Source organism: Apteryx mantelli, chromosome 2, assembly GCF_036417845.1.
Source record: "Apteryx mantelli isolate bAptMan1 chromosome 2, bAptMan1.hap1, whole genome shotgun sequence".
Taxonomy (NCBI): domain Eukaryota; kingdom Metazoa; phylum Chordata; class Aves; order Apterygiformes; family Apterygidae; genus Apteryx; species Apteryx mantelli.
The window spans coordinates 73902441-73929710 of record NC_089979.1 but is presented as its reverse complement, the minus strand read 5'-3'; the positions used below and the strand labels follow the sequence as shown (position 1 = coordinate 73929710).

At 37.8% G+C, this 27270-nt stretch overlaps 1 protein-coding gene across 2 annotated transcripts; it reads left to right on the top strand.

Annotated features, from left to right (window-relative positions):
- Positions 1-4285: 4285 nt before the first annotated feature.
- DEK (DEK proto-oncogene) lies at positions 4286-26081 on the top strand. Of its 2 annotated transcripts, XM_067290901.1 has the most exons (12): positions 4286-4492; positions 5023-5146; positions 6388-6534; positions 8129-8230; positions 8708-8817; positions 12481-12575; positions 15338-15458; positions 16636-16818; positions 19584-19716; positions 21972-22120; positions 23427-23495; positions 24484-26081. In XM_067290901.1, exons 2-12 carry the CDS (start codon positions 5074-5076, stop codon positions 24493-24495), a joined length of 1194 nt encoding a protein of 397 aa, XP_067147002.1. In that variant the 5' UTR covers positions 4286-4492; positions 5023-5073; the 3' UTR covers positions 24496-26081. The 2 variants fall into 2 exon arrangements, with proteins under 2 accessions (XP_067147002.1, XP_067147003.1); XM_067290902.1 differs by lacking the exon at positions 5023-5146 and having other exon boundaries at positions 4287-4492.
- Positions 26082-27270: the final 1189 nt, after the last annotated feature.

The following is a 27270-nucleotide window of genomic DNA, read 5'->3' as shown; positions in this document are numbered from 1 at the left end:
AGTGCAAGTTACACAACATTTACATAGTTTACTGGCACATACACACACTATTCATTGCAAAACTAAGTCAAAAGCACCAGGAGGCTAGTAACTGAGTGAGCATTCATCATAGGTCAAATTCTGTCTTATAGTAGCTGCACTATGGAAACCATCCTGCTAACTGTTCTTGAACAGAGCAGCATGTGGAGCCTTGAGATGAAAACCCTTCTACTGTCTGTATGGTCCATGTCAGTAGAGAAATGCAGAAGAGTTTCCAATGCTATTACTTGTGAGAACTGTTTCATCTGTCCAGAGTTCCCAGGTGGTGTCTGTAGCTCTGAATACTTCATATAACATTTAACAGCTAGGTAAGCTTTGACTGTACAACATACAGTAGTAAATGTTTTTAAACACACACAAAGCAGTCATTTCCAAACCCTGCAGAATGTGATGCAACTTCACTTCATGTAACTTAACTGGAACGTTAGCAGAAATCCCAACACAGATCTCAAGCCCGACAAAGTTCAGTTCTGTCATTCACACACAGATGGAAGATGTGCCTTTATGTACTATTTTGACTCGTTACCTATATTTGATGTTTCTTACTACTTAAGAATATAGTTGAATCTTTGCATACACTTATCTTGAAATATGTCCAATATAAAGATTTCTAATAAAGGGTGAAAGTGCTTACATCAATTCATATCTACAACTCATTTCATGTTTGTGAGAATTTCTATTTACAAGGACAACTAACTCTTAAGGGCTTCTTAAGGGTAAGAAACAGATGAGGAGTTTGGACGATGCAATAGTCTGCTAGTCCACAAACACTTAGATATGAAACAAGAAGGGGAACACAGGATGTTGTCTGAATTGAACAGGACTCCCTTAGGAAACACTTTGCAAATCAATTATTTTTGTCAGTCAAAACAAAAGTAAATTACCTGGTACAAGTATGCAGTGAGCATTTGGAGACATTGAGCATAATTATTATTACTCATACTATAAATTAACTACACAGTGCTCAAATAGTTTTCAATTTTCTCCTGTTTTGCAAATTGTGTTAATTAGCTCAATTATCAGTTCATATTTTGATTTCTGCTTTCACTAGTGATTACATAACATTTAGATTCAAAAGCCATATAATGCTTCTAATGTTAATAAAGATGTACTTAGCATTTATATAGGACTTTTCTCAGCATTTCATAGACAAGCCATTTTGACATTTCCAGAAAATTTGCAGCCATATTACTGTTTTATAGCCAAATTAAAGTGTATGTATGTATGTGTACATATATACAAACACATACATGACTCATACAAGGGCACAAAGCAACTGTACCTACATTATTGCAAAGCCGCATCACATAATTTGTTGCTGTGGCTTTTCACTTTATGAATAAAATTCCTAATATGAGTTACTAGGTACTTATTTTGATGCAGGCCACTTTCTCAGCTATCTACAGACGATCTTTTCTATAATCTTGCTCATAGCAGATCTGCTATGTGTGTGTTGATGACAGGACACTGCAGTAATCAGTCACTTTGAAAACAAAATAAATGCAGTCCTGGGGGACTTCGTACACTGCGTGAAGCCTACAATTCTATTCTCAAAGGCTTCTCAAAAACCACTGTATGCTTGATGCTGAAAGCCAATAAATATTGTTAGCTACACCACTATGCTGAAATGACTGAAAATATCTGTTTATATTAATTAACAGAAGGTGGTGACCATGTTTGAGGTATCATCTGCTGGTGCACTGTAGCATACAATACTAGCATATATCTTTAAACATGCCAGCTTCTATCCTTTACAGCACCTTCAGACCATTTTTCACCATTTAATTCTGTTGAGTTAAAACACTTAAGAAACACACCCTTTGATATTTAAGAGTGAGCCCAGGGTACTTCCAAGTTAACTGTTTTATGGAAATGGAGATAGCTATCAAAAATAAGGAAGTGCATGTCCTGCCCGAACGTTGGAATTATCGTAGTAGAAGAGCAGACTCTCCATTGTGGAATCAGAAGAGCAGCCTATAGTGAGAAGCTCTTGCTCTAGTTCTGAGGCCCTCTTCGGATCATTGCTTTCTAATTGAGCTTTCTTCCAGAATCAAGGTTTTTATTTTAAGCTGCATTTAGTACCATTCACTATACTAACTGTATAAACACCTTAGATTACACAAACATTTTATACCAACCTAATTATCTTATTTGGGTCTTTCAAATCTCAGTTGAAACTGAGAGATTTAAATTAACTTCATCAGGTTATGTAGAGAGAAGACAGCAAGAGAGAAGTATCAACACAGTGAAGCATCCCAAAACAGTGTATTGTTAATGTGCATTCTTAGTAATAGTAAAAATGAGAAGATAAATCAGATTCAGTCTCTTTTCTTGAATCCAGCAATTTCCCTTTAATACATAGCTGATTTTTTTTTCTTCTGAAATTGCCCCCTCCTCCTCTCAGCTCCAAGCATTGAGGATTTTTTCTAAAAGTCTCCATATTGTCTCAGGTTTTTTGGGGAGATGGAACAACTGATTATCAAAACTGTTAACAGCATATTGAAACTATTCCATAAATTCATAAAATAAAAATATGCCATTAAAAACAGACAGAGAAGGTTCCAAAAACAGAATCAAGAAAGGTTAGCTGTCATATTTGTTGAAGTTTTGCCAAAAGAAACCTGGGACACAATATAATTCACCTGCACTAAGAATTTATCAATTCCTAAAATACTGAAATAATTGGATGTTTGAGGGTCTGCCCACTACTACAATGATATGTCTCTCTAAATGGATCCATGAAACCATTATCTTCTATTTCTCCCCAAAAAGCAGCTCTAGTGTGATATTGGTAGGACATTAACATAGCTAGTTTAATTAGGTAAATCATCTCCATTGAGTAAACATGTCCTTATTTACAAGATTAGGGTCTAATTTATCATCACGACCTGAAGCACACCCTTCAGATGTTTTCTGTCTTAATTCTGAACTAATCCAAACCTACTCATCTTATAGAAAGTAGTCTGTTGTCTTCAAACATGTCTTGTGCCATTTGTGTAGCCTACGGCTTAATGATGAGATACTTCTGCCTCCTCATTGTATACTAATTTCAAGCTTTTCTGATTATGTATTGTAGTAAATAATTTACATTTTCCTCTTTAAGACCACTGCCATCTGTGATTTCACCAGTAAACTTTAAAAAAGAAATCTGCATTTCCATTGGTTAAATTAGGGGTAATTAACATACATTCCCTGGACCTTCTTTTTATACAGAGTATTTTCCCCATTCCAGAGTTTACTGTTTTGTAGTACTTATATTACACATTAGACTCCCTAGTTTTATTGCCAACTCTACATTGATTACGATGTTTTACGCACATCTACAAGGTCAACAGTTAAAAAACAGAATCATGAATTCTTTTTTATCCTTTGACTTCTTACCCCTTAACTGCTGTCCCGCCCCGCAGGTAACAGCCACCTACCTACTGGACAGAAAGCTCCTGTCAGCACAACGTGGCCTCAAGACAGTCATCAGCACTGACTAGTTCAGGCTACTTCCTTCCCCAACACCTTTTCTGAGCACTCCTAACTGCTGCTGCTGAAGGCATGTTAACCCCAGTCAGGCTTCTTCTCTGATCTGAGCAGCGTGTCCTGAGCGGGGAGCGGGACCAGCCCTCTGCTCCTCAGCGCCATGGGACACACAGCCCGGCTGTGAACGCCGCACTCTAAACGAGCAAGAAGGAGAGCTCATTCTTCTGCCCCGGCTCCTACTCCGGAGCTAGCCGCCTACCAACGGCCGCTTTCTTCCGTTGGCCGCCCCCCGCCCCGCGCGCCAGCACCGCGGGCGCTGCCCTACGTCTCACAGGCGCCCAGCGAGCCGGAGGGAGACAAGCCCCTTGCCGTAAAGCGGAGCCGCCAAGCCCTTCGCGCACACGCGAGGAGTGCGGACGAGGGCAGGGGCGGGGCGGGGCGGGGCGGGGGCACCGCACGCACCGCCCCCTGCCCCTCCCCCCGCGGAGCCATCAGCCCCGCGGCAGGGCGGGCGCGCGCACACTGCCCTCCCCGCCCACGCCGCCCCACCCCGCGCCTGCCGCGCGCGCGCGCGCTCTCGCGCTCTGACGTCACACCGGAGGCCCTCACAGGCCGCCGCAGGTCACACACACGCCCCCCTCCTCTCCCCGCGCCCCCCCTTCCTGCGCGCGCACCCTTCCCTCGCTCGCTGCCCCCTCCCCACGCCGCCGGGGCGGCGGGCGCTGATTGGCCGCCGCCTTCCCGCTTCCTTCTCCCCTTTCAAGAACCCGCCATTTTGAAAACCTTGTTGATTCCGGGAGAGAGAGCGGCGGCGGGACGCGGAGCGCGCGCCCCGGGGGTGTGTGTCCGCGCGCGAGGGCGCGAGCCAGCCCCGCCCCCCCCTCCCCCGCCGTCTTCCCTCTCCGGTAACTGTCGCCTCCGGCTGCCGTTAGTGCCGCGGCCGCGCCCGAGGAAGGAGCCAGAAGCCGGGGCTCGAGCTGAGGTGGGTCCCGCCGCCATGGCGATCGCGGCGCCGGAGGGGGCGCTCCCGCCTCTCCCCGCCCCTCGCGGCGCGCCGCGGCCGGGCCGGGCACCCGAGGAGGCGGCGAGGGGAGACGAAACGCGGCCGCCCCGTGCTGGGCGCCCTTGTCACCTGCCCCGGCCACCTCCCTCCCCAGTCCGTCTCGGGGCTGCGGGCTGTGTGTGTCCCCCCCCACCCCGGGGTGTTTCCTGGCGGCTCTGCTCTGCCCTGCCCCGCGGAGGCGGGAGGGAGGAGCGGGAGGGCAGCTGCCCCCGTTAGCCTTGAACGTCAGCTCTTCCGGGCAATAGCTGCCGCGATCGCTTTCCCCGGCCTTCGGCTCGCCGGTAGGGGAGGCGAGGGGTGGAGGCGAGCCCGTGTCTGAACAGTCCCGGGAGAGTCTGAGAGGTGCAGCTGTGCGCGACTAGCCTTTCCTGGGCGGCTCGCGGGGATATCCTGTCCTTATTTCTCCTCTCCCGCGGCTGAAAATATTCCCGATTTGGATCTCTTTAAAGGTGGATCCCTGTGCGTTTTTTCCCTAAGCAAGTCGGCCTTCACTGACCTGGATGCTGAAAAGGCAACAGTCTCTTACTCTCCTACTTCTCTCCTCCGCCCTCATTGACAGGGGAGGGGATTACAGTTAGTAGTACTTTGCTTACTCTTCCACTTGTGTGAAAAAGTAAAATTCACAGAGCAGTATCGTGAAGAAGTTGAATTACTCTTCCTGTGTCAAACTGACATACTGGCAGTAACACCCTGAAGGAGAGGGTTGTTGGTTTTTTGTTTTTTTTTTTCTTCCCCAAAGTGATTTAACAAAGGAGAGTAAACATTCTTTTTCCTCTTGCTGTTGGTAACGTAACTCATGTTTTTTGCCATTTGGTGTGCTGTTCTCTGACACCTGCTAGTCTTGGATACGTGCAATTGATTTGATTGTCGTTTATTGAGTCTGAACTCCTGCACATATATTGGCTTTAATATTGGAACAAGATGGTTAATCATGTGATCATGCCCCCCCCCAGTTTATACAACCCATGCTGTATTTTCTTCCACATGTGTAAATGGTGAAAGGTTTTAAAAGCTGCAGTCATTTTAATATAAACAGATATGCTTATTTTCCTGTGTTAGATAGGCATTCCCTCTGTCATTAGGGAAAGTAGGGAAATGGCCCTCACCAAAATGAGTTTTTTAACTTTAAAGTTAACGTTTAAACTACTTCAAATATTAAAAAAAGACGCCTCTTAAATATGCTAAGTATGAAGTGTGTTTTTTTGTTTTTGTTTTTTGTAGACTTGCAGATTAAAACCAAAAAGCATTTTCAACCCCTAGGGTGTCTTACAGCAGTTTTTATTCAGAAAGCAGTGTTAACTTTTCCATGAGATGCTCATAATTTTTTTTCTGTTCTATTTCCTATGTAAATATGTAGCTTGTTAAATTTATTAGGAAACTTGTATGTACAGTTAGTTAACCATGATCAGAAATAACTGCTTGGTTTGTAATACGGTGCACTAAGATTGTGGTATTTCAATATGTTACAGTTCTTAATAGATACAATATCAGTTGCTTTTAGAGTGTTGGTTTAGGGTTGAGTGTTTCTGAATACTTCACAAAGCAAGCTTTAAGACTAATTGCATGGGAAAGAATTGATAACCTCTTAAACTATTTTCAAGCAGGTTAGTTGCAGAATGGATGACAAAACTGTTGAAGAAATTTGTTCTGTGTATGTAAGATACTTGTTTGTGGCTTAAAGCATGTGAGCAATCACAACAGGAGTACTATGACATGACTTCTAGCATACAAAGAGATTTTTTAGAAAGGAAAATTCCTGTATTTCTTATATATAATATTATATTATTGATGGTTTTCCTGACTGCTTTTTACAGAACCAGACACCATGTCTTCTGTTGCTTCGTCAAAAGAAGATACAATGTCATCTGAAAAAGCAGATGAGAAAGAACGTGAAACTGAAAACAAAGCTGAGGAAAGTGATGAGGATGAAGAGGAGGAAGAGGAGGAGGAAGAAGAAAAGGGTACATTTGTTTCCCCAGAATGATTTATCTTTTAAAAAAAATGCCAGGCTTATTGAGTGCAGTCTCCTGTGATCACAGAAAATTGTACAATTATTGTTTAGGAGAGTCCACAGAACAGCTGTCTCACAGATCATAAATCACTTCCCAGTAGACTCTAACAGAACAGACTTAGCATGAGAAACCACAATGCTGATGTTCCTCAGGAAAGACTGAAGGAATTGCCAGCATCCTGAGTTCCTGCACTAGGGTGTTTTTTGTTGGGTAAACTCCTAGATGATTGTAAGAGGCAGAGTCCTATATTGAATTAGCTGTATAAAAGTGCATATCCAAAAAGAATCCTTTTTTGCTAATAACACATTGAAATGATCCATGTTTGCAGAAGAGAGAAATTTAAAAAATCTGTGAAATAGCTTAGGAAATAATACAGATGTCTTTATTTGCTTAACTACTGTAAATTATTTTACTGGGTGCCAAAACTTAATTATAGAAAAAGTATTTCCATGTGACTAATTTTATCTATAAAAATCATGGAGTATCTTTGCGTGAAACAGAGTTGTTAATCCTGATATCATAGGAGGAGCAAGCAAGGAAGCTTTTATGCTGCAGCAGGTAATTTAAGAAGGTAGTCAAGGAATACAGGATTTGATAAGAAACCCCTATGCAAAAATGTTTCTTTCCATAGTGAAGTTTCTAGGCACCTATTTTGCAAATGAAAGCATCTGTATAAATAGAGCTACAGCATGGCAAAGTGAAAACTGAGTCACTGATGGCCTTGGTTTCTTAAAGGAGCTGAGTTTTGTCTTCAGGAAAAACAGTAGAAAAAGATAGTGTAGTTTGGGAGACAATAGAGTAACCAGAATTAGATTTTGACCAATAGGCTTATAATTGTAGTTAAACTGTTTGTTGTATATGCACAAATATGTTTTGCTCTGTTTTCAGCAGATACATGTCCAGTTTTAATTGCATTCATACTGATTGTGAATCTGCTTTCAGCTGTTGAGGCCAGAATAGCCCAGCAGTTTAGCACTAAAGATAGTGTGAAGTGTGATTTGAGGTCAAATATTTCACTGTGAAATGTTTAGCTTTGTGAAGCCTTGAAGTTTTCCTCTTGGCGTGTGGTACAGTGATGTGCAGTGTATAGAAAAGAAATCAGAAGTATCCAGTGCTAAATGGTAACTGAATTATTGGGAATAATATTCTAGTGTTATGTATGATACTAGTCTTGTTGTGCCCTGTAAAGTGCTGCGCTGCACAGCCCTGTGTGGTTTAGTACAGTCCCACTGTGTTGGGTTTCTGAAAATGCGTAGTGCTGCAACCTCCATGATGAGGTGGAGTTCCCTTTGGGAAAGACCCGATCTTCTCTTCAAGGTTAGGCTGGATACAGAGCTGTCGTCAAGGTTTAGATTCCAGTACACAACTCCTTGAAGTCCCTTTGACCTCTTAGCCAAAGGTTTAAAAGTATCATAGTACTTCATTATATCATTACCCTTTTTTTGGGTTGCCATTAAAAAGATAGAGTTGTGTTACCCATCACTGTGGTGGAATCGATTCATCTCATGAAAAGTACGATGTTTAAGGAAGCTGTCTTTTGCAGAAAAGAGTCTCATTGTTGAAGGAAAAAGAGAGAAAAAGAAAGTAGACCGACTGACCATGCAGGTGTCCTCATTACAAAAGGAACCTTTTACAATTACACCAGGTAAGCTTGTCCTCTTGTATGGGAATTTTAAGTGTTGTGAGTAATGGTGAAACCTCTTAAATGATCAGACTGTTAATTTTTTTGTAGGTGAGACTGAACTTAATGGAGTAATAGGATATTTTAAAATATAAGGCTATTATAATTACACCAAAACCCTTTTAGACATAGAAATTATAGAATGTTTAAACTTACCTTGGGTGGGAACTTCAGTATCTAGCCACCACTAAGAAAGGCAGGGGAAGCTAGAATTGAAAGAAATGCCAAGTCTGTGTATCCTTGCCTAGGTGGTTTCAGGTAGAAAAAAAGGTCAAGATGCCTAATTGATAGGAAAAGACCTGCTTAATATTTGATATATTATAATGTCTGATGCTATGCTGAAACAATATGTTTGCTTTTTAAAAAAACAATAGATATTTGAAGTTGTAAAGACGTAGGTAAATATGTGATGAATCACAGAACTGATTTTAACTCTTTCAGGAAAAGGACAAAAACTCTGTGAAATTGAAAGGATACAGTTCTTTTTGAGTAAAAAGAAGACAGATGAACTTAGGAACCTACACAAACTGCTCTACAACAGGCCAGGCACCGTAAGAACTTAAAATCAATCCTGTATTTCTATTAGTTCTATTAGTGAAAATGTTTCTAGTATAGTTTTTTACAACTACAGACATAGATTGATTTACTTAAAAGCATCATTTATGGCAAGCTATATAGGAAATGAATGAATATTGCAGGAACAGTTAATTAAGCCCATAATTTTTCTAACTCCTGTAAACTAGTCCCTCTCTAAAAATCCTGTGGAAAGGTGTACTGAATTATAAACCTGTTTGAATATAGATTTTTTTTTTTCCAAGATTGGTTTACCTTATGTGGATCAGTTGGAAATAATTTATGGGCCACATGCTAAAAATTGCTGACATGCAGATTGTAATTAAAATACTTGAAGTACAGTTATTTTTGTTCAACATAACTTCTTCTGTATTCTTCAGTTTCTTTTATGTTTAATACCTGTATTAGTGGGTTTTACTACACTGCTATTTACCAAGTCAATTTCCCCTTCCCTTTGCACAGAGCAATAGAAGTAAGACTATAAACTTGAATAATGATTTCCTCATATTTATCTTAAATGAGACTGAATTGAAGTATTAGATAGTTTAAAACTCTTATGCTCTCTTTTATATCCAGGGATGAACCTCAAAGAAAACATGATAGTAAATCTTTCTTGGAACTTTTTATATACCAGTGATGATGCCTTAGATTTCAGAGTAAATATGACCCACTTTCCTTGCTAATAGGGGTGAAGTGGATATAGAGATTAAAGTTTGCCATTTCAATACACTTACCATACTTGCAGGATTTCTTTTTGAAGCTCTCTGTATTTTTTGAAGCTTAAAATCAGCTGGCACAGAAACCAGGGACTAAATAGTACTAGTACGGATGCATGCTAGTTATAATGTCTCAAACCACTGTCAAAAATGCAGTCATTGTTTAAATGGCAAAGCAAAGATCTGCTCTCTCAAGTAGTCAGAAAAGGGAGAACTGCATATACTAATTAAAACTTATTTTTGTGAATTATGATGTTTAGTCAGTGTGGCGATAAACCAGACTAGAGAATTTCTCACTCAAAGCATGCAGAGGTTTGCAAATTTCTGGATAGTTCTACAGTGACATTTCTTTAAGAAAGGTAGAATGACAGAACCATTTCACTTTCTAGTTAAACTAGCTTTATAGTGGAAAACATCAAGCTGCATCCATTTGCCCTTTGAGACCAGTAACACTTTTGGTTGAAATGCTTCACTGGGGATACTTTCAGTATCAATTTTAAGGTAAGATACTGAATGTGTGATTTCTTTCAGTGGCTTCTACCATGATTAGTTTTGGTGGGTTTTTTTTCTTTTTCGTACCCTCTTCATTTGAAGGTACTGGGTTACTGTTGCCTCAGGGTCCCCCTCTCCCTCTTTAGATTGCAGACCTGAGACATAACTGATTTAAGAGACTGTTTCTTGACTAAGCAACACATTACTAAGAAACTAATATCTCGATTATTAATGTTATTGATTACTAAATCAATTACTAACAGTAACCAAATCAACTAATAGACACACTGCTATTACCAATTTACAGTTATATAATTTTGCACATAATTATGAAACCACTATTTATCACTTTTGAATCTTATTGATTACACATAATTGCTATTGACATGCAACTTGTCACCCTTCCCTCCTGCACCAGTTAGTATCTGGGTGCAATTCCATGCCCCTTTGCTTTATTCTCCCACACTTAGTTTTTTGGATGTAGGCTTGTTGGAGAGTCTAGCCAGTTGTTCAAGGGGATTGCTTCGGTGTCCTACCGGGTTTGAGTCCTTAGGTCAGCTTTGCTACTTTCCACAGGTGTCCACGCTCCTACTGTTCAAAATTTGGTGTTTCTGATATCATTACCTGGACAATCTCTGCCTTACATGGTATTATTGATATGGTTACCTAGGTACAGGTGGCCTTGCAAGGTTCTGTTTTCCCAAAGGTCTACCAAACTCCCCTTCAATTACCTGGTTCATACTAGTTACGTAGTTTACCTCACTTCTTAAGACAAATCAGTCTACTTTAGTCTTCCTGTACCTAGTGCTAGTGAAGTACAAGTACTTTCCTATCATATACACAGACAGTCCACATTATCAGAGCAACATTTTTCATGCTTTTTGGGGGCTCACAAGCATCCTGCTATCTTAGGTGCTTGATTACAAATCTTTGCCCTTGGTATGCTCTTTGGACAATCTCCTTGTTTCCTGCAGAGGCCTGGTATACCTGCAGGACCTCTTGCTCAGATATCAAGTAGCATCATCTCTTGAAGTGACTGAGATAGAATTCTCTCACTTAAAGGTATTTTTTCCAGGTATGCAGCTTTTTCAGTTTTTTTATCATGGAAAGTTTCTCTCTCAGATACGTGTTCTGTTTCTAAACTCATTTTACAGTAGCACCTGTGTTCTAACCTAAAACACAGTATGCCCTATCACTGGTTGACCAGAGTCAGTATTTTGCAGACCTCCTTTTAACCTTGAAGTTATTTATCTCTGCTTTGAGTAATATTCAGAAGAATGTTCCTAGTCCTAAAAAAAAATGCTCTAATAATTGGATATGTTGAGTTTTGACTGTATTTTCATTATTTTTGTGAAAACCATGCCTCTGACCAAAAAAAACAAAGATAAAGTATATTTATTTGCTCAAAAGGTATTCTGCTTGGAAATATATCAATATGGCTTCATCTTAAATTATATTTAATCAGAATTGCAGGTAGTTCAGAATGCTGTGTAGTGCAGTGAAGGTTTGGTGGTGTCTTCTATGCACATTCTATATGTGCTTTGGAACATAATTAACATTTTTAGTAAAATGTACCAATACCATCTGTAAATTTTCTTTAGGTGCTGAACAAAAATAATTCTCTTGGGAAAAGGAGCCTAGCTTTGGTAAAATTGTAAAGTAATGGAGAAACATCAGAAACAAAAATCTGTGAAACTATTGAAAGTGATTTTGACATTATCAGGAATAATTTGAAAAAATATCTGAGAAATATATGATTTTGTTTCTTAACTTTTTTAGTAAGAGGAGGGAGAAGGAAAACAAAGAATTCTGATTATTTGGGGTTTTGATGGAAGCAGTTTTCCCATTAATAAGGGCTGTCGCAATGAAAGTCCAATTCTGTTCTGAATGCAGGTATAATGTTAGAACTTGTAAATTGGGTGGTGTGTAAATGCAAAAATTGATCACACTAAAGAAAAGGTTCAAAAGTACAACCATGGTCCTGTGTAAGACTTTAAAAAGTAAATAAAGCAAATCTGCTCTAGCAGATTATGTAGTAAAATTAAAGTATGCTGTTCTGTAGCAAATTATATTATACAAAGCGTGCAGCAGGCTTCATGTGATCTCAGTAGTTCAAATCTATAAATAATTACATGGTTATGTTCTAAACAAGTTCTAACTGGCAGGTGAATTTACCTGGTAAGTTCTTGTAAGGAATTAAAATAATCAGGATCACAAGAACTTAGTTGTTACAGTCAAGCTGTCATGAGATAGATAAAGGCATAATCCGTATAAGTTATTTTTTGAATATGATATAACTTTTGGTCAACAGAAAGTTGGTGTTAGATTAGTTTTCTTGTGTGAAAAGATAAGTTGAACAAACATAATTGTTTGAATTGAATGAAATCTTTTAAACTACTTGCAATGGAAAGTAATTTGTGTGCTCTGTTCCAGATTGCTTCCCTAAAGAAGAATGTGGGTCAGTTCAGCGGGTTTCCATTTGAAAAAGGAAGTGACCAATATAAAAAAAAGGAAGAAATGTTAAAGAAGTAATGGTCTCTATTACTACTTAATATATTTTGACTCATTTATATACACTGTTATTTTCAAAAGTTTTCTTCAGACAAATCTAAACTTTTTGGCTAGGTGGCTGTTTCCTAGATTTCTATGATCTATTCCTGAGTTCAGTTTAATCACATAAACTGATTTTTAAGATGATTTAAAATGTATTAAAAATAGCTAAATTCTGAACATTTTCTTCACAAGTCCTACAGATTTTAGGTATTGTTGGCCTCCACTAGCCTCCTGTCTGGTCTCATTATTGCATGAGGATTAGTAGATTCTTCTGCCAAGTGAGAGACAACCTTATCTCCTCAGGGCAAGCATAGCATTGTGAATGCATCAACAGTCAGTTCTTGGTGCATCGTCTTCACCCTTCTGTGCCTCAGAAACTTCCTCTTTCAGAATCAAAATCAATTTTTTTTATTGTATTTTAAATATATGGTCTTATTTCTGGAATTGCTTTCAAGTAAATATATTGAACTATAGGAACTAGTGTAACAAATATTAATTTCTGTATTGTTTCACCAAATAGGCTGCTTCTCTGTAAAAAGAGTTGCTGCAACTTGGTTGTGAGTGGACTGAAAGTTTAAAAACATAAGCCCGTGTAGTTGTGACAAATGAAAAAGCTAATAGACTTTACCTGGTTGATAATGGGAATGCTTTCAGAATCTGGAATTTGCAAATCTTGCTTCCTTGAATATGCAGGTTTCTAGGATTAGTACTTATCAAATATCCACAAGCCTACAAGACAAACTCTGTGTTAGGATGGCAGTTTTGGCTCTTTCCCATTGGTTGTTGGTTGGATAATGTTTCCTTTTTTCTGCAGCAGGTCACGCAATATCACAAAATAATGTATTTTTGCATGTTTTGTCATATGACCTGTATGAAAGAACACCTAATTAAGTTTGTTACCTTTTGATCTTCAGCAAAACTTCTGTATTTTGGAAACTGGTTGCAGTGTCAGTTTTTTTGATCAAGTTGCTGAGTCCTGTCTGCTTGTGTTATTGTAACCTTTGCTGCTGTTTATAGCTATATATGAAACACTGCTGATTGGATGGTTAATGTTTTCTGACTGCATGGTTGAATTCTGCCCACTGTACAACTGTGTGTCATCCTGTTTGAACAGCATTGAACAAGATAAACTAAGGACAAAATTTCATTTACAGAATCTTACAGTTCAGTCTATAAATTAAAAAAAGTGAAGGTTGAGGTTGCTGTGTGGATTAAAGGAGTTCTTGTTTTGTAAGTCAAACCTACTTGGTATGGAAGTTACTTATTCCAAAACTGTGTGAGCACTTGTTTGTTCCTCTCTGGAACTGCATTTTAATACCTAGCTGTATATTATGTTTGCTGTTATCCAGAGACGTGTCTTCAAAGCATTAAAAATGTGAAAGGATTTGGAAGGATTCTTAGCCAATATTATTTCTAACCTAAGTTAAAATACAAGGACAAATGCAGTCATGGACAAATGCCATATGTAACACAAGTCATAAGGAATTTTAGTAAAAGCAGGGATAGGACCATAGAACTCTGAATTCAATATATAACTTCTTACAAGTCAAAAACAAATTTTGATGCTATGCAGTCTTTAAATCTGTTAACATTTTAAGTGGTATTAGGTTTATAGTCTATTATGTTTAAAATGTAAGAGTCTGACTTGTTTGATTCTATAGGAACACCTTACAAGCATTCACTGTATCCCCAAAAGAGAAGCAGGAATGCTCTCAGCATTGATATGTTTCTGCATTTTTTTTTTTCCTTTATCACCTTGTCTAGAAAAATGATTGAAGGATTTGATTTTGTTGAAAGGATGGTGGATGAACTATATTTTGAAGGGGGGAGAGGCACCAAACCAATTAAAATCTCCTGTTCCCATGCCCTAAAACATGTGAAAACAAAGTTGTTCTGTCCCTTTAAAAGATATGTGACTTTAAAGGGTTAGTCTGAAATTAAATCCTGCTTTAGAGAAGTTGTAGACCACCACAGAAAAGTTACATTGTTTTTTTTTTTAATAGACAATGAAAAATAGGTTTCCTTTGGCTTTGATTGCCAGAAATAGCAATGAAACTAATGAAAAATAATAAGAAAATGAAGTCTACCTTTCAGGCAGCATTGTATAAAATAAGTGAAAAGGAAAGTGTAGACATTTAAAATGAGAAAAAGGTAGATGAAGTAGCTTTTTGGAAAGCTCACTAAACTTGCATTCTGATGTCATAACTTTATAGCACTTGCCTTTCTTTCCACTTTATTCAATTCTGGTGATAAAGTGGGACAACTGATTCAAGATCTGGTTGGAATAGAGGGGCTGGATGTTTGAGTTTTTCTCTTAACCCTCTATCTTTAGCTGACTTACATAAAGGGGGAAGGAGCCAGAGAAAATAAAGGGAGACCTTCCTCCGCTTCCCACCCCCTCCTTAGAGTTCAAGTCTTGCATTCACTGGATTTATTTTCCAGGATTGATCTTTTCCAATGTGATAACTGAAGAGAGAGGCTTTGGGGAAGATTTTTTTAAGAAGACCTTTTTTTAGTATCCTACATTATACAGATGGGGTTTTTTAATTTTTTTTTTTTTTATTTCATTTTATGTAATGTGGTGATTCTTCTGTGCTTAACTGCTTTCCCAGTTGTATGTATACTTAAGTGTATATATGCACATCTGTTGTCAGGATTCAGACGCAAATCAAGCATCAGCAGCTTCCACGTATTGTTTATGATGTGATACTGAATCTTTTTCTTCCTTCTCCTCCAGGTTTAGAAATGCAATGTTGAAAAGTATCTGTGAAGTTCTTGATTTGGAGAGATCAGGAGTTAACAGTGAACTGGTAACCAGAATCTTAAACTTTTTAATGCACCCAAAGTCTTCAGGCAAGGTGAGATGCAAGTTATGTTCATTTTTATATCTCTATTCTGGTGGGAAACACTACTGTCTGTATTCCTTATTACTGTTTTGTTTACCAGTGATGATACAATTACTAACCTACCAAATTAGCAGTGGCTTCTTGAAGGAGAGCAGCTCTTGAAAGAGAGTAACAGGCATTGTTAGTGGGACCTGCTGTAGCTTGCTGTATCTCTTAAGGATGAGGACTTTGATAGAAACTGTATGCTTACTTGTAAGAGCACCCATGGTACACTCTTGGTACACAAAAACATATGTAATCAATACATGAAGCTAATTAGAGGTAAAAGTATCTTCTGCTTTGTGGGTAAATGGAGGAGACTAGACATACTACGTGAGCAGGAAAGAAAGGTGTTAGAACAAGGAAATAAAACATGAAGGTACAGGAAAAAAAGCTTTCAGATATGTGTAGGCATGCTGTAAGTTAACAAGCGTATGTGATTGCATATAGTCATCACAGAATGGAATTTGTTACAAGGCTGGAAAAATTTACTTTCTTTAGTGTATGCTAGTGCAGTAGATCCAGATGCACAGATTACGTAACTATATTAATAATGTCCTGGGATCATCAACTTCTTAATCTAAAAGCAATACTTAAATACTCAGACTGCTGTTCAGCGAACTAAACTTATTTCCAGGAAATTTGGTAAGTAATAGGAACAAAAGGTCTGCATGCTGCATTTAGGACACTGGTAATGAGCAATAACAAAATGCAGTTTTGCATAATACATAGCAGAATTCCTGCCTGTAAGTCTTCTGAAGACTTGTCAGCTAATGTGTTGCCAGGACGGAAAGCTTGCTTTCATGGGTTGAGGCAACAGAGGTAGATAGATGGTTCTTTTTGGATGGTTCTTTCTTGCCTCCCTACCCTAACTCCCAGCCTTGGAAAATCTGTTGGGTTATGGGGACTAGAGGAGTGCATAGCTTAGAATTGAACTTGAAATTTCGTTTTAGTCTCTTCTGTCTGTCCTATGAATTTCTGCTTACCACAATATGTTATGGCCTAAATATAGTAGATACGATTATTCTGATTTTTGCCATGAAGACTTGGAGGCATTCATCTTTTTTATTATTCTTTCACATGATTTGATTTATGTTTTTTAAATTCACTTTTGTGTTCTTACTTGAAAACACACATTCCTGTTTTTCAGCCATTGCCGAAGTCCAAAAAAACACCAAGCAAAGGTGGCAAAAAAGAACGCAGTAGCACCGGAACAACAAGAAAAGCAAAACGCACCAAATGTCCAGAGATCTTGTCAGATGAATCTAGCAGTGAGGAAGATGAAAAGAAGGAAAAGGATGACTCTTCAGAAGAAAAGGAAAGTGAAGAGGAGGTAAGCATTTTTTTTTTTTTTTTTTCAACATACAGCTAAAAACATTTTTCTGTAGTTTGTAACTATATGGTAGTTATTGATTGATAATTCTTGGAACACAAAGTTGGGAGACAAATGATATTTAACTGAATGAATGGTTTGAAAGAATGTTGAAAAGAGAGGACATCTTCAATTTCTAAGAGATTATCTTAGGCTCTTAGTGTATTGAAATTAGAGGATCAATAACATAAGAGGCAAAGGTTCTGATTTTCAGTATATATGTGCACCTTATAAAACCGCTTACCAAATGTCACTGAACTGCCAAGATTTCAAAAGTAATCCATCGCATTTCTTATCATTTGTGATAATTTTATGTATATAATCTTCTTAGAAATTCCCGGTGTCTTTTTTTGAGTAGGATTTGATTAGATAAGGGGGAAATGAAATGAACTTTTTTTTTTAAATCCAAAATACCTTTCCTTGTGCATTCCTCTACAATACTGTACTTATTCACAGAATGTACACAAAACATGGAGTGCCAGTACAACTGTACAGGCAACACTGGTATGTCCATGCATCTGAAGCCTGAAAAGAAGAAATGAAAGAGCTACAGGCTCCATCTTACCCCGTATTTTGATTTAGATGGGACTGCCTTGTAGCCTTAATTGGAGCCCTGTGACAAACAGCAATTAGTGAACTGGTGTCAAGGGAAGTGCTTTATGTAAGCTACAGAAATTTTGGCTGTAAAATGACCGTTATTTACTTGGGTTATATTCCATCTGTTGCAGTGGAAGTGTGACAGGCTATTAAGTAAATAGTCTGAGCTAGTAGTAACAAATTTCTGTTGGAAAGCAAATTCATGCAAATTTCATTGTTTATGCAAACACTGCCATTTTGCATTTTGCATTATGCATTTTTTGCATAAAATAGACACCTGTCAAAAAGGTGAATTCAAGGAAGTTCTCCAAGTCTCCATAAAACGAACTGAATTCTTAGTTTGTTTCCCCCGCCAATGGTGAGTTGAAAGAGGGCTGAAATACTAAAAGTTAATTTTAGATTTGTTTGTCCCTTCACTGGTACAATGTTTCTGCTGTAAGGAAAGGCTGGCTTTCAGAAGCAGGAGTTGTCTTTAGAAAGTTTTTTTAAGAATTCGGTTTTCTGTTTAAAAAAGAGGGGGGGGGTAAACCCCACTTACCTAACTGTTCTGGGGGGTTGGGGTTTTTTTTTACTTTTTGCAAGAGGTAGGAGTTAGATATGCCTGTCAGGCAATAGCTGAATACACTGACATTCTTGGAAATTGAAACTGGCTTACATAGACTAAAAGCTGAATTATTATTAAAACATTAATATGTCAAATTATTTCAAATATAGGAAATGATGAAGTGGAAAGTTTTTGCCTTTGTAGAACTCTGAGATGGCAACATTAAAAAAAAAAAAAAAAAAATCAGGCTTCTGACATCCCGTAGCATAGTGCAGGTGGCAGGCAGCTTATCTGCTTTGCTGTCCCAGGCCTGTTGGAATTGTGGGCATGGAGTGGCTGGAATAGACTGTCCTCAGAGTTATGTGTTTCTCTTGATTGAAGCTCTTGTATATTTTTTTAAAAATAATTTTAAAAAGCTTGGTTGTTTGTTTATCTGGAAGCCAAAAATATCTGAATTAGTTTTGTGTGTTGAGAGAGCATAACTTTGTAAAAGCTTAAAGGTAATGCCAAGTTAAATTTCTAACTTTGTAGCGGATGGCTCTAACAGAAGTTTGAAAGCTGAAAAGTTAGAAACTAAACATGTCTATTTAAAAATGGGATGATCCTTGAATATATTCTCTGAATTTCAACAGTGAAGGTCTTAATCCTTCAATTAGCACTGCAGAACAAGTGCAACTGTAACTGAGCAAGCCAATATAAGCAAATGTACTCTGGTTCATTAAGTTCTAATTTCATAAATTGTACCAGGTGCAGCTGAGGGAAGCAGTTAAGAGTAATGTGAGCTAATCTTAATTTGTTTAGATGTCATATTGTTTGCTCAGTTGATCACACTGCTATTTTAAATACAAATAAGATTATTGATTTAGTAACTACTGTTAGTTAACTTGTTTCTTTTCATATTGTTCGTTCTTCCAAGCATGATTTACTCCTGGTCAATATAAAAGTTTCATGTCTGTTTCTCTGAGGGAAGTTTTCAGACTTTGTGTGTGTATATTTAATTTGCACAAAAAATGCAGTATGGTGATATGTGTATACCATATTTATTAATGTTCCCAATTTCTTCTGTTGATGTTATCTTAATGCAGTGATCTTTTGGGTTTATTAGCCACAATAATGGGCTAAATTATGGTTTAGCTAATGTAGTTATTTTCAGTTAGTTCAAGAAGAATTAGCTGTGTATAGTCTTCGAGTGTTACAGCATCTAGAAATTAAGATAAGTAATCTAACCCAACATATTGTGTTCTTTTTTTAAATGAACTTCTTTGGAGTAATCTTACAAGCTTCAGGACTAATTATGAATGGGAAGTTGTAGTGCAACCAAATTGCTAATATCATCAAAATGTTCTAGCTGTTTGAGCTTAAGAGTCTATACAGCAGGACGATATGAAATTTAAAAGAATACAGAAATCATCTTTGCTGTCATATTCCACCTATGATATAAAGCTTGAAATCATCAGTAAAACATCGTAATTAAATTTGTTGATTTAGTTTGTGTTGACAGTAAAGGTGGTTTTCATTGTTGAAAAGAGGTGCATGGATTGTTCAAGTTGAAAACAGCATTTTAATCTTCCATTTTTCTTTACAGCCTCCTAGGAAAGCATCTAAAAGAGAAAAATCTAAAAAGATGCCTTCTAAAACCAAGAAAGCTGTGAAGGGTGCTAATGTCAAAAAGGCAGATAGCAGCACTACTAAAAAGAGTCAGAACAGTTCTAGAAAAGGTAAGTGCTTTAAATTTTATACCACGCACTGTCTTATAGCTTAACCTGGATGCTTACTAGAAAGCAAGCTTTTCCACTTAACTGTGAAGTAAAACACAATTTGCTGAATTGCTGTTTTGCTGCTTGTGGTTTCTTTCCTTGCAACAGTGATAAATGACATAAAGATTACACAAAACCAAAAAGAAACAGTGTGGGTGGGTGGGTGTGGGTGTGCACGCATTTTTTTTTTTTTATACACATTGTGTTTCGGTATACACATATATATCAGCCTGGTACTTCCTTCTGCTGGAAGAATGTTAGTAAATTTATGGTGGTACCTACATAGTGACTTATGCATGTTGGATTAATTATAAGATTAATGTAGTCTATGTACGGGAGATTGATGTGTTTTTGTTAGCATAGAAATGGGTTTTATATGCATCCTGTTGCTCTTGGTTTTCCTAATATCTGAGGATGCAAAAGATGGGACATTCGGTTCCTTAATACCTGTGTGCAGTGTAGCAGTGCAGGCGGGGACAGACTGGTTTTGAAGTAGCTTTGCAGAAGAGGACCTGGATGGAGGGGGATTCTCATGGACAGTAAGTTGAACCCCCATCAGCAGTGTACCCTTGTGGCAAGGAATGCTAACAGCACTCTGGGCTGTTTTAGCAAGAGTGTAGGCAGCAGGTTGAGGGAAGTGATTATTTCTGCACTATTCAGCACTGGTGAGACTGCCTGGGCAGGGCCATGTCCAGCTTTGGGCTCCCCAGTGCAAGACAGACATTGACACATGGGCACAAGTCCAGTGGAGGGGCCACCAAGACGATCAGGGGCTGAGGCTGAGAGCGCTGGGCTTGTTCAGCCTTAGGAAGAGACGGCAACGAGGAGCTCTTACTGCTGTCTGCAGCTACCTAATGGGAGAGCACGGGGCAGACAGAGCCGGGCTCGTTTTGGAGGTGCACAGTGATAGATTGGATGGGAGGCAATGGGCACAAGTTGCTGCGAGGAAAATTCCAGCTCGGTGTTAGGCAAAAAAAAAAAAGGTTCGCCATGAGGGTGGTTGCCCTGGAAGAGGGGCGCAGGGCAGTTGTGGCATCCCCCCCTTGGGGCCATTCAGAACTCGGCTTGGCAGGGCCCTGAGCCACCTGCTCTCCGTTGGCCATCTTCTGAGCAGGCGCTTGGACCACATTATCTCCAGAGGCCCCTTCCAAACAATTCTGTGACAGCATGAGATAACAGCCATGTCCCTGTCACTGCTGTGGTAGGAGTATTCATGCAACATTATCCCCTCTGCAGTCATAGTTCATTTAATGTCAACACCAGCATATATGTACCATAGCAGAGACATCGTTTCAGAGTATTAACAAAAGGATCAGTTAAACTCTGAGGCATAGGAGTATGCAAAACTTCTCTCCTTACCTTACTCTAAGCAGAGTAAACTAGCCTGTGTTGAACTCAGTGTATCTTCAGTTTGGCTGCTGGCGGTACTAATGTTGCTGAATCTATATGTGTGTGTCTTATTTTGTCACCACAACACAGATAAAATTTCTTTTTCAATGCTACTGCATTTCTGTTTTGCATATATTTGTGGTATGAAAATCAGAATGTTAAGCTGATCTTTCTGTAGACTCATTATCTAAATTATTAGGTTTCTGCTCTGAATCTTTTTTGTTTGGGGCAGGGGGAGAAAGGAACTGAATGGATGTTGGAGTCATTCAGTCTTTTTTTTTTTTTTTTTTTTTTTGCTGCTGAAAAAGAATTTAGGAGTGTCTCCTCACTGCTATGCCTTTCACTTCACTTCTTTTGTGATTGTCTTCATTTGTTGTCATTACATCTCTGATGGCATGTTCTGTTGTACAGCATCATGAAATTACAACACCCTAATGGGCAGCACTGCTGGGGAGAAGAAATACAGCCAAACTCCTTTTTAAAAGCACAAACATACATCTTTTTAGGGCCATGATGCCTCAATTTAGAGTTGTTGTAATAAGCCCTTTTTTTAGCCTGATAGACTGAATTAATCAGTCTCATACTTTCTAGAGTACATGTTGATTTGTAAACTGAAAAATGGTCAGCAACTATGTAGATTCATAAATAAATGCTATACTGACAGCATTACATTTGTTTATAAATTGATGCTCTGGCAAGATATCCATTTTAAGGGAGAATGTCTGAATCAGATGTTTGGAGAAAATTCTGGTGGCTTCTGTTTTGGAGGAAGAAAGCAGGCAAAATTAAAAACTTTTATTACAATTCAGATTATTCCTCATATTTAGAGAGCGAGTCTGAGGATAGTTCAGATGATGAACCTTTAATTAAAAAGTTGAAGAAACCACCTACAGATGAAGAGCTTAAGGAAACTGTCAAGAAGTTGTTGGCCAATGCAAACTTGGAGGAAGTCACAATGAAACAAATTTGCAAGGAGGTAAGTAAGCATGACTTTGTAGTATCTCTTTCTAGGCAGTTGGTTGCTTATGAACTGACTTTTGTCTTGTTTCATAAATCGAGGCTTACATTCTGCACAATGTTTCAGAAACTAAAGTAGTTTTGCACTGATTTATTTGCTTGCCAACAGTTTTAAGGAGGAGAGTTCTAATCTTAATGTATACAACACTGAATCTGCTCAACATTAGAAGGGGAGTCTCCAAAGAAAAATTGGTTCTGTGGAAAGTGGCAGTATTACCTCTAAAACAGCTGCCATGTCTTAAAGTCAAAATATTTGAGACACTGAGCCAGTGCAGTAGCTTGCTCCTACCAAAAGGGGAGGTCTGTGTGCTGCTCTCTGATGCACATTTCTCCTGCTCACCTTGCTGTCATTCTTATAGCCTCTTCGCAAGTCCTTTCAACTCTCATCTACTAGCAAGAAATGAATAGTTCTCGGTTGAGTTAGTGAGTTGGATCAGTTCAGCAAAGAATCCATTGAATGCCAGGACAGGCCCAGAAAGGGATCAGAACCATGTGGCCAGAAAAATGGGAAAGAGTTATCAAACACAATGATACTATTACCTTGACATTTTTTTACAGTCAGTTAACTCATATGTTAACTTCTTGGAAACACCAGGAAAATAATCTTGAGAAAATAACACTAGACATTATTCTTATGAGAAAACTGTATGTTTATAATCTGTATAAATCTTACATGTTGTGTTCACAGTCCTTTTTTGGAAACCTGAAATTTGGTATACTGAAATAAATTTTTTTACATTGGTTGTCATTGTTAGCATCTGGTTTCTTTTTCCCCAGTTATCCAAGTAATAGTTATAGAATAGCACTCAAATATGTTGACTTTTACATTACTGACCTGGAGAATCACAATTTTACTTATTACTAAAAAATAAATAGGCTCTGGAGCATAGTATTTGTTTAGCTTCCCACACTAATGCAGGTGGTGTCTGACTCCTTAAAAAGCATGTAAGGCAAACATTGTAAAATTATTATTTGACTGACATGGCAAGCTGGGCATTCCCCTTTTTGATGTGAAAACTTTATAGTACCAGTTTAGTATGTGACCAAACAAAAAAAATCTGTGTGTGGTTAAATACTTATGTGGTCAAAATAAGGTCATGGACATGTTTGTCACCTTCCATAATTAATATAGGCTGTTTTATGCGACTGGTAATACTAGAAGCACCACAACACTTTCTGCCCTAATTTCATTTAAGCTCCTTTTATTCATGCAGTACACTGAATGGAAGTAACTTGAGGTTTTATCTTTTACTCTTGTTTTTTAGGTGTATGAAACCTATCCTAGTTATGATTTGTCTGACAGGAAAGACTTCATTAAAAAAACAGTCAAAGAGGTAAAGACTTTATCATTTAGAATATTTTCTGTATTTTTCTCAGCCTATTTAAAAATGGCATACTGTTACAATAGTTTTAAAAGCCTGCTTTGTAGTATTGGATGTATCCTAAACTTTAGTCTTCTGATAAATCTGAATTCTGGCTCTGGATTTTTGTGTTCCCCTTCCCAAAACAGCTGGTCCATAAATATTTATTTATTTATTTATTTATTCTTAGCATGTATGTAGGTACTATTTCTGAGTTTCTTTGGTAAGCAGAACTAGAAAGCTGTCATAATTTTTAATGAATTTAACATTTTTATCTCTGAAAGCTATGCCTTTTTTAATTACAGCCTTAGCTGCAAGTTGACCCTGAAATCCATGCACTGACCACATACGTATGTAGGTAACAATGCAGGTGGTTACATTAGCTCTGCAGAGCTGCAGCCTCTAGCAATGGGAGAAGGCCTAAGAGACTAAAGATAGACAGAGGCTTTCTCTGTGTGTGCTCCTGTCCTTATGCTCCTAATACCCCAGTTGTTATGCTGCCTTTGAGTTTGCTGCACTGAAGATTAAGCCTGACGCAATGTACTCGTGACAAAGGGGGTATTGTCCAGGCTGTGGTTGGTAACTTACAGGAAAAATCTCAAATACAATTATTTTTGTTTGCCCCAAAACTAGAAATGGAACTGAGGAACTGAAGGTCATTTAGTAAAGTTACTTTATTAACTTTTCTTTCTTACTTGTAGTTTCATTTGCAGATGTTGAAATGATGCATGGTTATCTGCCTGTTTATGTGCTGTACATACATACATACATACATCTGTCATTATCAGCAGAGGAATAAGAGTACAGTCTGTCTGCTGCAGGGATGTTTTTGTTGTTTTGTGATAGCAAAAGTAGTATGCATATTCTTGATAGTTGTGTTCTTGGTAGTCTGATGCTAAAGGAGAGGCTATAAGTAATTGAATTGACAGAAGGAAGAAAACTAATATAATTCTCATTTCAGTTGATTTCATGATCTGATTTGACTGTGGGAAATGAAGATTCCTGATTTTATGTTCCCATGGATTTGAAGATCTGATAGGCACCAGCAAAAGGAATGTTCTTACCCTTGTGGTATTTAGTCAGAACTGATTCTGCTGATATAATGTCAAGAGTGGTGATGTAAATTGCTTTGTGTATCTTTTAAAAACAAACAAAAACTGCATTTGATGCAGTTTTTAGTTCAACATACTCAAATTTTGTGCATGGCAATAAATGTTTCCTTTTTTATAGTTTTTGTACATTTTGAATTGCTTTGTATAACCATATTCACTAGACCCATCATAGCTTTTAGTGTGCGTTACTAGCTTGCAGAAAGAGATTTTAAAATCAAATAGGATGAAAACTGCTTATCTGCACATAAACATGCAGAGACTGGAATATTGCAGTATTGGTTATAAAAAATATTTTGAATACATATCCATTCTGAAAATAACAAGAGTTAGTCACATGTTAATGTCTTTTATATTCTGATACATCCTACAGATGCAGAATTATTCTAAATCTAGATTACTGTCTTGCATGTGTAGGCACTGTGAGAACTGTCAAAGCATGGTAGCTAATTCGCATATAGATGTTATTTTTGTACTTTTAAAAGGCTTTTTGTGTATATAAAGTTATTTCAGATTTCTTTTGTGCAAATCATTTTTTTTAATCTTGTTATCTTAGAGGATTTATGACATGAAATGTCGGTGTTCAGCAGTAAGGCTGTGATGAAAAGTGGGATGCAGAAGTCTCATGAAGACTATACAGAAGAGTTGAGGTTTTACTACTTGTTTGTCCCATCTTACCTTGTATAGAAACTAAACTGTAGTTTTATACTTAAGCTTTTCAGTGTTAAACTTTGTACAAAAGACTGCAGATGCGTTTGTTTCAATGGCTTGACCTAGTAAATAAAACTCCTCTAAAGGTATAGGAAAAATTTCAAATTTCACTTTGAAAAATCCTATATTTCATTGTCATGACTTGATGAACGAACTTCTCAGAAGTGCGTGTCCAAGATGTACAGCTGGGAAGCTCGATAGCTTTGGAAGTCCATACTGGGGCCTCCAAATCAGGCAGCGCTGAAGGGTGTGACTAAGCTCTACTTTTTATGGGAACGCTCTTCTGAACCATGGTGCCTCAACCTGGGCGATGGTACTTTAAGTCTGCAGTCTTGAACTTTGGCCCACAGCTTTTTGGATCAAAATGAACACTTCATATAAAGTTTTGTTCTCATTTACGTTTCTGTTCTCCATACGCCTTATTGCTAATATGGGACGTCCTACACTTAAAATTATGAACTGCTAACAGATGCCAAAGTGTGGGCTGCTATTAATGCCATGAGCAATGAATCCCTCTGACTAGTATTGCTAGAAAGACAAAGCATATTTTTTTAAATTTTATTATTGTACATTTGAGAAATCAGAGTTCATAAGTGATTTAAATTCTGAAAATGTTCAGCCAGTCAGACTATTAATCTTCACATACTTCTCTAATTTCTTTGAGTGTAATCATTTATAATAAGGCTGGATGTAATAAGGTTTTTTGTATTCAATAAATGTCTTTCACAAAAAATGTAAATCAATTTTGATGATTTAACACTTGCCTACATTTATAGTGAAAAATTATTCAGAAACAAGGATGTTGTCTTTATCTCATCTGAAGGAAACTATTCAAGTCTAATTCATCAGGCTTTTCTGCCTCTGAGGCGTTTTTGTTGAAATGCATGTCCTTGCACCAAGGTATGGTTTTATGTCTTCTGTGATTATTTATTTATTTAATACTAAAATAGTTCAGAAGGGAGAGAAAAAAAGCACTTTCTAAATTGCATTTAAAAACATTAACAGGTTCCAAGTCCTCCTTAAAAGCAGCAAGTTACTTGTCAAGCGCTGTTGGATTTTCAGCTGGATATTCTACAAATAATGTAACTGCCTTGTGATTTTTATGTAAATATATCATTCAGTTTTAATTATGTGGGTCAGGAAGTGCTTTTAAGATTAGTGGTTTTCACACACAAACATTTTTTGTAGTAAAAATTCTAATGAGAACTGTTACAATGGGATAGTGTGCATCTATTCATTGTATGTATGTATTAACAGCAGCTTTAGAATTGCACTGATGGAATGTAAATGAACTTAGCATCCTTCAAATACTTTGTTTAAATCTCTTAACTATGACTAAGTATAGTCCTCAACTGAGAAGAAACATCTGAAGCTGTTTCTCTGGTAACACATGACAGTCTGGTCGCAGCTGATACATTCCAGTTCTTTCTGCACTTGGGGGGAAGGCTGCAAGACAATACTTAAAGGTAAATAAAATGGTGCTTATTCTGATGCTATTGAATTAAAAACAAACAAACAAACAAAAAGCTGATCAGTACTCTAAGTTCTATACAGAGATACTCATAAAAATGGAAACTGTCTTACTGTATAAAAGGTAACTGAATGAAGTCTTAAGCTGTATACCTTAAAAAAGCTTAAGATTATGTTCTGACCTTAATATTCTAGAGAAATCATTCTCACATCTTTATTGCCTAAAAACTTTTACAGAATAATTCCTGTGGTTCAATGTGTTTGTTCTTCTGTTCAGTTAAGACTCTGTTAATCAGTATTTAGGATGGTGACCTGCAAAAACATGTAAATTAACCTGAATGACTTGCTTATATAAGCAAGTTTTTTTTTATCAGTGAGATCAGCTCTTGAGGTAAGATTGTATGGACCCTATAGCAGAGAGAACATGGAGGGCTAGGTGGGGAAACGGAAGAGTAGAA